The sequence below is a fragment of the Juglans regia genome, chromosome 13 (genome assembly GCF_001411555.2).
Source record: "Juglans regia cultivar Chandler chromosome 13, Walnut 2.0, whole genome shotgun sequence".
Lineage (NCBI taxonomy): Eukaryota > Viridiplantae > Streptophyta > Magnoliopsida > Fagales > Juglandaceae > Juglans > Juglans regia.
Window position 1 is genome coordinate 6,307,910 of NC_049913.1, and position 10,555 is coordinate 6,318,464.

At 36.6% G+C, this 10,555-nt stretch overlaps 1 protein-coding gene across 1 annotated transcript; it reads left to right on the forward strand.

Moving 5' to 3' along the window:
• The first annotated feature begins 2,488 nt into the window (after positions 1 to 2,488).
• LOC108993340 (subtilisin-like protease SBT1.6) lies at positions 2,489 to 5,310 on the forward strand. Its single transcript, XM_018968218.2, has one exon. The coding sequence runs from the start codon at positions 2,624 to 2,626 to the stop codon at positions 4,964 to 4,966; it is 2,343 nt and encodes a 780-aa protein (XP_018823763.1). The 5' UTR covers positions 2,489 to 2,623; the 3' UTR covers positions 4,967 to 5,310.
• The last annotated feature ends 5,245 nt before the right edge of the window (positions 5,311 to 10,555 follow it).

Genomic DNA, 10,555 nt, shown 5'->3' on the forward strand with positions numbered 1-10,555 from the left:
GCTTGATGACGTCGTTGCTGTCAGTGCCGCTTTGTTTCCCACGCACTCTCTATCCAGCCTTCACTATATAAGGCCCATTGCCCCTTCTTCTTCTTCACCATTTCCTTCCACCTTCTTCTCTCGTGTTTCTGTCATTTCTCATTCTCCTTCTCTCCCGCCGTCATGTTTTTCTCCCTTCTCTTCTCTCCATCACCGCTCTCCTGTCGTTTCCCACCACTGTGATGGCACCCAAAGTTGATGTTGTTCCTCCGTATTTCAGGGGGAAACGATGGGTTTCCTCCATCTTCGGCAATGACCTCAGGGTGTTTCGCTCTAAGTATAAGATCCCTCCTACCGTCGTTCTGGAGATTCCTCAGGGTGAGCATGCAGTGAACCCCGACGGCACAGCGGTGAGAGTGGCTCATTTCCAGGTAATGTTCACCAATGGTCTTCGCCTCCCGTTTTGTCGACTGGTTTGTAAGGTTTTACATTACCTCAGCCTGGCTCCGTCACAGCTCCACCCTAATGCGTGGCAGCTCTTGATATCCAATTGCATCATCTTCCGGATGATACTCAGCAAGACTCTTGAGAAATACCTAAACATGACAGCCTAGGAGTTCTTGTCCGCATATCGCCTTATTTACCGACCGTGAAGCATTGTCAGTTTCAGGCCCAATCTCCAGGCCACAAGATCGCCTCGCTTGAGCAGCGTCATTCGAGCATAAAGGAGTGGTCTCAAAAGTTTCTCTTCGTGTCTGATCCAGATTGGGAGTACCCCGAGGGGGAGGCCACTGGTGAGGAGTTCCTTATTCAGGTGTGCTAGGGATTTCCACCTTTTGCAAGAGCCTGGAACTTAGGATTGTGCAAACTTTCGAAAATTCTGATTCCGTCCGGCTCCGATTCTGACTCCGATGGAGTCGGAGTGGTCGGAAATTGGAGTCGAAATCGGAGTTTTTTTGAATTAGTTGATGGAGTTGGAGTCGGAGTTAGGAGCTCCAAATTCCAATTCCGACTCCAATTTTTTTTTTTTTTTAAATCAAGATGTAATGTCGTTTTACATCTGGATTTAAAAAAAATTATTAAATGACATTGTTCCACTTAATGTGGAACGTCGTCGTTTCATCACACGGGGGGTCCAAAATGCAGCACCCCCTCCCCCTTCCCTTCTTCCTTCTCTCTTATTCATTCTCCCGTCTTCATTCTCCCTTCTCTGAACTTCTCGGATCTCTGCGTCTCACCGCCTCGTTCCCTCTCTATTGCCACCGGCCTGCCGTTGCTCTTTGCGCCTCCGTAGTGCGCAATAGAGCACTACCCTTTTTATCTGACCCTCTTTATGCGTGCACCTTAGTAGTGGTGAGGGATGTCTGCTTTGCGTGTTTGACCCCCTCTCCCTTTCCCATTTTCTCTTGACACCCTTACCCTTTTGTCCCTTTTGTTCCCCTTTCATTCTCTCATATTTTATCTTCTAGTGAAAGCTTTCTTGATGGACTGAACCTTGAAAACTATTTTGAGTTTGATGTATTTTATCCCTTCACACAATAATTAGAAATCTCAATTGTACACGTTATATTTCAATTATATTTTGGTATATATGTATATATATATTTCTTAAAGTCTATTTAATATGGAGACTATAATCTTTACACTACCGGCATAAAAATATTTGATATAAAAAAAAGTTGAAAACTAAAATCTTTTACTAATTAAATTTTGCCCTATTGACAATGTAAGAGGTACGTTCTTCGGATCTAGCACGGTGATACGTTAATGGTGTACAATTCAGATTGTACGGAATCCAAAATTTGACGGTGCTACTCTAACATCACCATCATTCAATCTAAAAAATATATAATGGTGATTTGAGGATTATGAACTTCTTTTTTTAAGTTTTAAAATTCTTTTAAGTTTAGTTTAATTTTATAGATAAAATGAGATGAGTTCAAATTAAAATTAAAAGTTAAATAATATATTATTAGAATATATATTTTTATTTTAAAATTTAAAAAAATTAAATGATTTATTTTATTTTATATAAAAATTTAAAAAAATTATAATAATAAGAATATTTGATAAAACAATCAAGGCTTAAAGATGACTCTAATTAATAATTTCGGGGTATAAATATGAATGCAACGATTAACAAATCGTTAGATAAATAATGCCTTTGAGGACAAGACGGAAAAACAAAAGGCCTGCTTCAATTAAAGTTATTAAACCAAGACAAAACGAAGTCGTTTCTATCTTGTTTACGTCGTGTCAAACCGTCTTTTACATATAGATGGATGGGTCCCAAGATCGTAGAACTGACTCATCAAATCCATGTCGCGTCAAAATATTAATATCCGCAAAAAATCTTATTATTATTACCTAATTCATACTAACACAAATGCTCGGAAAAAGTTTTTCCATTAATTAAGGAAAAATTTTAAATATAAGTCCTACAATTTTTTCATACTGTTTAAAAATATATAATTATATCATTTTATCTTCGTACTATCACATATTTTTAAATAGTTTTTAAAGCGTGAAACTTTGTCAAATAAAACAAAAATCCTTCTTATATCAACTCCCTCCGGTCTCTGTCCGTAACCCATCACTCAGCTCACTCTCACTCTCTCTCTCTCTCTCTCTCTCTCTCTCTCTCATGGCTTCCGATTCGATCCCACCGCTTTTGTTTTTCATCTCCTTCCTCTTCCTCTGTAGTTTTCCACCTCAGATTCCTGCAGTTTCCACCGATCAATCGGCCAGGACCTTCATCTTTCGAGTTGATTCTCACTCCAAACCCTCTATTTTCCCGACTCACTACCACTGGTATGCATCCGAGTTCGCCGATGCACCCCGCATCCTCCACGTCTACGATACCGTCTTCCATGGCTTCTCCGCCACTCTCACCCCAGACGAAGCGAACTCCCTCGGACAACACCCTTCAGTCCTCGCCGTCTTCGAGGATCGCCGTCGCCAGCTACACACTACTCGCTCTCCTCAGTTCCTCGGCCTCCGAAACCAGCGCGGACTCTGGTCCAACTCCGATTATGGTTCCGACGTTATTGTCGGGATCTTCGATACTGGAATCTGGCCTGAACGGCGCAGTTTCTCGGACAAAAATCTGGGTCCAGTTCCGGTTCGGTGGAAAGGGGCTTGCGAGATTGGAGAGAAATTCGTGGCCAGAAGTTGCAACCGCAAGCTGATCGGTGCCAGGTTTTTCGTTAAAGGTCACGAGGCTGCAGGTGCGGGCTCCGGTGGAGTACCGCCAATAACCATGGTCAACGATACGGTGGAGTACCGATCACCAAGAGACGCCGATGGACACGGGACTCATACAGCGTCCACAGCCGCCGGAAGATACGCTTTCCAAGCTAGCATGGCAGGGTACGCCTCCGGAATCGCGAAGGGTGTAGCTCCAAAAGCTAGATTAGCAGTGTACAAAGTTTGCTGGAAGAATTCGGGCTGCTTCGACTCCGATATATTAGCCGCTTTTGATAAGGCCGTTGCTGATGGTGTGGATGTCATCTCAATCTCCATCGGAGGAGGCGATGGTATCTCTTCGCCGTATTACCTCGACCCGATTGCAATTGGAGCATACGGCGCAGTTTCCAGAGGGGTCTTCGTGTCGTCCTCTGCGGGAAACGACGGACCTAACGTAATGTCGGTGACAAACATCGCACCGTGGCTCATGACGGTCGGTGCGGGCACGATAGATAGGGATTTTCCGGCCATCGTGACTCTTGGAAATATGCGGAAGCTCTATGGCGTGTCTCTCTACGCCGGAGCGCAGCTGAACGGCACAATGTATCCTCTGGTTTATCCCGGTAAATCGGGGGTTTTCTCTGCCTCGCTGTGCATGGAGAATTCCCTGAACCCCAATCTCGTGCGGGGAAAGATCGTGATCTGCGATAGAGGAAACAGCCCAAGAGTAGCCAAAGGTCTGGTAGTGAAGAAGGCTGGCGGTGTGGGAATGATTCTCGCGAATGGGGTTTACAATGGCGAAGGACTGGTAGGCGATGCTCATCTTCTTCCCGCTTGCGCAATTGGTGCGGACGAAGGAGAATTGGTCAAGAAATACATCACATCAACTGCAAATCCCACGGCAACGATCGATTTCCGGGGCACTCTGCTTGGGATCAAACCGGCACCCGTCGTAGCTTCGTTCTCGGGGCGAGGGCCGAACGGCCTGAACCCGGAGATTCTAAAACCGGATTTGATTGCGCCTGGGGTGAACATCTTGGCCGCTTGGACCGACGCGGTTGGTCCGACTGGGTTGGACACCGATACGCGGAAAACAGAGTTCAACATCTTGTCGGGGACTTCAATGGCTGCTCCTCATGTGAGCGGCGCAGCGGCTTTGCTGAAATCGGCGCACCATGATTGGAGCCCCGCCGCGATAAGGTCTGCAATGATGACCACCGCTAGTATAATCGATAACCGGAACCAGCCCATGCTTGACGAGTCGAGTGGAAAACCCTCCACGCCGTACGACTTCGGTTCCGGACATCTGAATCTTGACCGAGCAATAGATCCAGGGTTGGTTTACGATATCACCAACGATGATTACGTGAAATTCCTCTGCTCTATTGGTTACGGACCAAAAATCATTCAGGTTATCACAAGATCTCCGGCAAGTTGCCCGGTTAAAAAACCGGTCCCAGAGAACTTGAACTACCCGTCGATGGCGGCATTGTTCCCGAGTTCATCATCGGTGGGGCCGTCGAGCAAGACCTTCTTCAGGACCGTGACGAATGTGGGCCCATCAAACGCTGTTTACGTGGCGAGAGTTGAGGCACCGAAGGGTGTGACGGTAACGGTGAAACCGTCGAAGCTGGCGTTCACGACGGCCGTGAGGAAACAGAGTTTCGTGGTGACGGTAACAGCGGACACCAGGAATCTTGTACTGGACGACTCGGGAGCAGTGTTTGGTTCGCTTTCTTGGTCTGACGGAAATCACGTGGTTCGGAGCCCCATTGTGGTAACCCAGTTAAATCTTTTGTGAGCCTTGAGATTTGATCATGTCGTTTTGATCAACGAATAAAAAGAAGAAAAAAAAAAAGACAAAAAGAAAAGGTAGGTGCAGCCTTCCGTAATAGAACTTGCAACGTAAATTAGAGGTTTTACTGTTTTTGTGTGCTTGTCTTTTTGTTTTTTGATCCCTCGTTTGGCAGGGTAGGACTAGTTTTAACTTTTGAGGGTGGTGTAGCATATGTATTTTTTTTCTTTGCCTTTTTGCAACAGATTTGATGTTGTATTTATAGACTTTGAGGCATCTATATAAATACTCAAATGTCATGAACTTATCCATAATATGATTATATTATAGCCTGCCAAAATTGGGCATGATCTTCATGTTTTTGGGATAATCCTGTGGTCATCCTAAGTTTGTCAAAAGCCAATTTAGCTGGCTTGCATGATCACACTTTGGTAGATTAGTCCCGTGACTTTTGCTTTTGCTCCAATGCTTTGTGGCTGGTTGACATCATTATTAAGAGAAATAGAGTACTTACTGTGTTTGAGCAAAGGTGCATTCGCACAAACTCAATTCCCCTTGTGCTTGTGCTTGCTTTGATCTTTGTTATTGGTTCATGTATTTGATTCCTGGTCCGATTAAAGAATGACTTATTTATCATCATACTGCATCATTAGAATGTGGGATGCAAATCAATATGTGGGTTCCATTTATGTTTCTAGTGGGGTATGCTGCGATGTTTCTTTGCTTGAATATAAGTCAAGGTGGCTTGCAGTCATTAAAACAGTAGCAACAATACAAGGAGGTATACTTTTTGGTTCGAAATTATATTATCTTGTACAGGAATGTGGTGTGTTCAGAGATTAATAGGCTTGATTCTTGTCCATTTCAAAGCCCTAAAACCTTTTTTCTTTTCCTTCTTTCTATCTTCAAATATATTTTCTGTTTGCATAAAGGCATATGCTAATATTAAACTCTGTTTTCTCTTTGGCATGCCTTGCAATACTCCCTTTTTAAACCTTTTCTTTATGAGTTCCAGATTTTTTAGGTTTCCTACAAATTCTCTGTAATCTTGAGGTACACTTCAATGGGGGTTCTTTCTCCTTAACTAAAGCGGAAAACGTGAAGCCCATTTAACTTTCGAAAGATAAGAGGACATATTTTCTTTAGAATTTTTTGTTCCTAATTTTACTTTGGTTTTGCCACAAGGCTTTTTTAAAGGGGATCTGGGTCCTTGATGAACTGCATACTTGATTGATAAAGTGGAACCGCTTAAAAAAAAGACCTAATAACCTGTCCTTTTAACTAAAATCTTCTGCCAAGGTCCCATACAAAACACGATGATGATGGTCTGGTGGGGAAACCCCCCATTGCTTTGGTTGCTTTATATTTAACAAAGCGGGGATTGTGATCAATGAAAGAAGAAAAATATCATGCATTCATCTTCACTCACCATTCAGCCAAGCAGAGGGGGCCTCATGGGTCGGCCACTAATGCTGGTAAAAGAACTCTCAATGATTTGGTCTATTTGAGTGAACCTTTTAGGTAAGAAAAAATTTATTTATTGTCTATTTTTTATCATTTTTTCATCATTTTATGAATTATTTTATGATGTGAAATTAAATAATAGGTTCACAAATGAAATATAATAAATAGTTTTCAATCATCTAAATACACATCATGAGATGATGAAAATTTGGATAATGAGTAGTATTAATCTTTAGGCAAAGACCATTTAAAAATCAAGGGGTGAAATTTGTGAACTTAATCTGGACGTAGGGTCCAATTAGTTGGCTTGGATGGTGCAGCTGATTACTAGTTTCTAATTGGATCGAAATTCTCTATAGTTTCTGAAATCATATTCCGCTTATTCTTAGTTTAGTCCATACTCCTAATGCCCAAGAGATCACTCACTTCCTTTGAACTTACATGGAAGCCAGAAACTTCAGCATCAATTAGACAGATAGAATGCATCTATGATTGGCTTAAAAATAAAAGAAGCTAAGATGTGGAATGAATGTTGTATTACCCTTCAGATACTGGTTTCAATTAATTAATCTACAGATTCTTTTTTAGTTGTAATTATATAAAGGAAAGGTATCCCGCAAGTCACGGTGAGGCCCTATATTTAACATGATCGTACCTACCAGAAACAGATCTTATTCATTTACCTTAAAAGGAAGACCACATCGATAATCATAATAATAGTCTCTCTGTTTTTGGATTATTGACCCATTTTCGGCCAAGGTGCGCCTTTTTATTTTATTATATATATATATATATATATAATACTAGCAGTACGTCCCTTGGACGTTTGCCTAATATTTTTTTTATTTATTTTTATCTAGAGATTGAGAAAGTATTTTTTTAATGATGTTGTAAATTTTTTATTTTTTTTAAAATATTTATGATGATTAAAAAAATACATGAAAAAAGAAAAGAAAAATAAAAAAAATGAAATACACATTTAGGACATATTTTCGGGTTACTTTTTTATTAGTTGTAGCAGTTCTCTTTAGTTAATTAAGAATATTATCATATTTAAATTATGTTAAAACTTTAATTATTTATATAGTTATATTTTTTTAAAAATATTTAACAAAATTTCATCATTTATTTAATGATGAAATATTAGTATTTTATAAATAGTTGGTTACTTTGAAATTAGTGGTACTTGTGTAAAATTCTGTTTGGCGTAAGATTTTCGAATTGATAAGAAAAAACACATTTGCCACATCTGCCAAATTGAAGAAAAAAATAAAGTGTGATTATATGAAATTTAAATTATATTAAAAATTCAAATTAATTAGATAGTTTTTTTCTCTTAAAAATGTTCAGTAAAACTTCATCATTTATTTAATTATGAAAAATTAATATTTTATAAATTAAAGTTAATTTTAAGTGTGTGATATAATATTATTCTATTAAAAATGTTCAGTAAAACTTTATCTTTTATTTAATGATGAAAACTTAGTATTTTATGTTCATTATTTATTATGAAATTTAAATTATATTAAAAATTTAAATTAATTAGATAGTTTTTTTGTCTTAAAAATGTTCAGTAAAACTTCATCATTTATTTAATTATGAAAAATTAGTATTTTATAAATTAAAGTTGATTTTAAGTGTATGATATAATATTATTCTATTAAAAATGTTCAGTAAAATTTTATCTTTTATTTAATGATGAAAAATTAGTATTTTATAAATTTAATTTAATTTTAAGTGTATGATATAATATTTATATTTTAATTATCTATTTTATGTTAGTTTAAATCAATATTTAAACTTCTACCGTTAAATTAAATATAAAGATTTAGGATGAAGGGTTGTGATTTAAAACCCAAAGTTTACGTATGATATGTTATTTATATTTTACTTATTTAAATTAGTTTAAATAAGTGTTTTAATAAGAGAAATTATTTAGATATAAATTTTAATAAGAGAAATTATTTATTATAGTGATAAATATTACAGTCTTATAATTATATCTCTAAATTTTACAAGAGAAATTATTTATATAATTTTAAAGTGTGTAAAATATGCACAATATCTTTAACAAAATTTGGTATATTTGAGATCCACTTTAAAGAATCTACTTTTTACATAATTGTGATAAATATTTTAATGATTTTATTTTATTTTTATATATAATAGTGATAAATATTATAGTGATTTTATTTTTTATTTATAAAAAATCATGTATAGTGTGTGGTGTAAGAAATAGGAAAATATGAGTAAAATAAAAAGATAAAAAATTATTGTTTTTACATTGATCCATTACATTTAACGATATATGATTTTAACAACTCAAGTCAAGCCACCTTTAAAATTATATTCTAAAATAACTAATCAATATTACAATTAAAATATCTTAGAAAAAACTTAAAGAGTTATTGTCTTACAGTTTACTTGGAACCAAAATATGTTATAATTTATGTTATACAGACAAGTTTAAGCTTTGTTCATAAGTTAATTTTAACAAAATATATTTTTACAGTCTTATAATTGCATCTCTAAATTTTAACAAAAAAAATTATTTTTATAATTTTAAAGTGTGTAAGTTACGTATAATATCTTTAAAAAAATTTGGTATATTTGAAATCTATATTAAAGAATATATTTTTTACATAATAATGATAAATATTTTAATGATTTTATTCAATTTTATATATAATAATAATAATAAATATTATAGTGATTTTATTAATTTTTTTTCTTTCTTCACTTTCTCTCTCGAACTGTTCATTACTGTAGCACTTAAACAGTAAGGATCTTTCCGCATATCATCAAACCGGGTCAAAACAAGAAATGAGGCATTCACGGTTTTGTATTGTTCATTACTGTAGTACTTGAACAGTAATTTATAGCCACTTTTAAGATAAATGGGATATATATATATAAAAAGACTTGCTTTAGCTTTATATATAAAGGAAAAAAGAATACTGAGTCTATGCTCTTTATTTACAAACATATCTATTTTAAGATGGATTTTTACCACTGTAAAAATCTAACATGCAAGGAGGAATTAATAAAAGTGGGGATATTTCTATAGGCCTGCGTTGAAGCTGCCCATTGCGCCAAATTATGTGCACATCGATTTTTGTCTCGATGTATTTTTACAATTTTTCGTGTTACGAAGTTGCCAAGAAGATGTCTGATGTCTCTGATAATATTTTGCATGGTCTAATCTGAAACTTGCTTCTTGTTGTTTATTGGTTGAACAACTAGATTTGAATCTCCTTGAACTATGATTTTCCTGAGCTTTAGTTTTTCAACTTCTTCTATGATCATCAAGGCTGCAGCTGCCTCTCCTCTATTGGGATTGTTGCTTTGAATGAAATATGTTTTCACCACTATTACACTCTCCGAATCAGATCTACAAATTGCAGCAAGAGTACGGCATTCTTTCTTAACCGCCACATCAAAAGTTAGAAGATGAAAACCTATTGGTGGATTTTTGCTATTTTTTCTTTATTTTTTGGGATTTCAGCCCAAGCTTTTTTATGTTTAGAGTAAGACTTCTTGAGCTTAGTAACAAAGATATGGGATGAAATTGTTTCTTGATCATTCTTTTTAAAAAATAGTAGAGCTCACAATTAAAAATAGATTTTTCTACGTGAATTTAAAATTTGTCCATTTTTTTTTGAAGGAAATGTATTGAACTTGCATACCTAGGCCGTTCCTATTTTAAAAAAAATTTGAGCTAATGGAAGGCCGTTTTGTAGAATTATTAGGCCTCATCACAATTCTCATCATGTGTGCTTATGATTCTGAATTATTTAGCTTTTTGTCTATAAACTTCATGTAGCGGTTAGTGGAAATGCGTGTACGTTTCTTTGAAGAGGACCGATCAAGAACCTCCAACCCTCTCTCTGTCTCTCTTTCTCTATTCCTAATCTATTTCTCGATTCTGCCAAAGTGCTCTCTGATTAATACAATCTAGTGGCCGATAGGTAGAAGATGTTAGGAACAAAGAGAGGAATTGAGAGGGAGAGTGAATATGATCGTGTCGTGGTAGCTCTCTAGGTAGTTGGTTTTAGGAGATATGCAATTTCTCTTCACTTTTAGAAGACCGATCGTGTAAATTAAATGGAGAGCCAAATGAAGAAGTGTGAC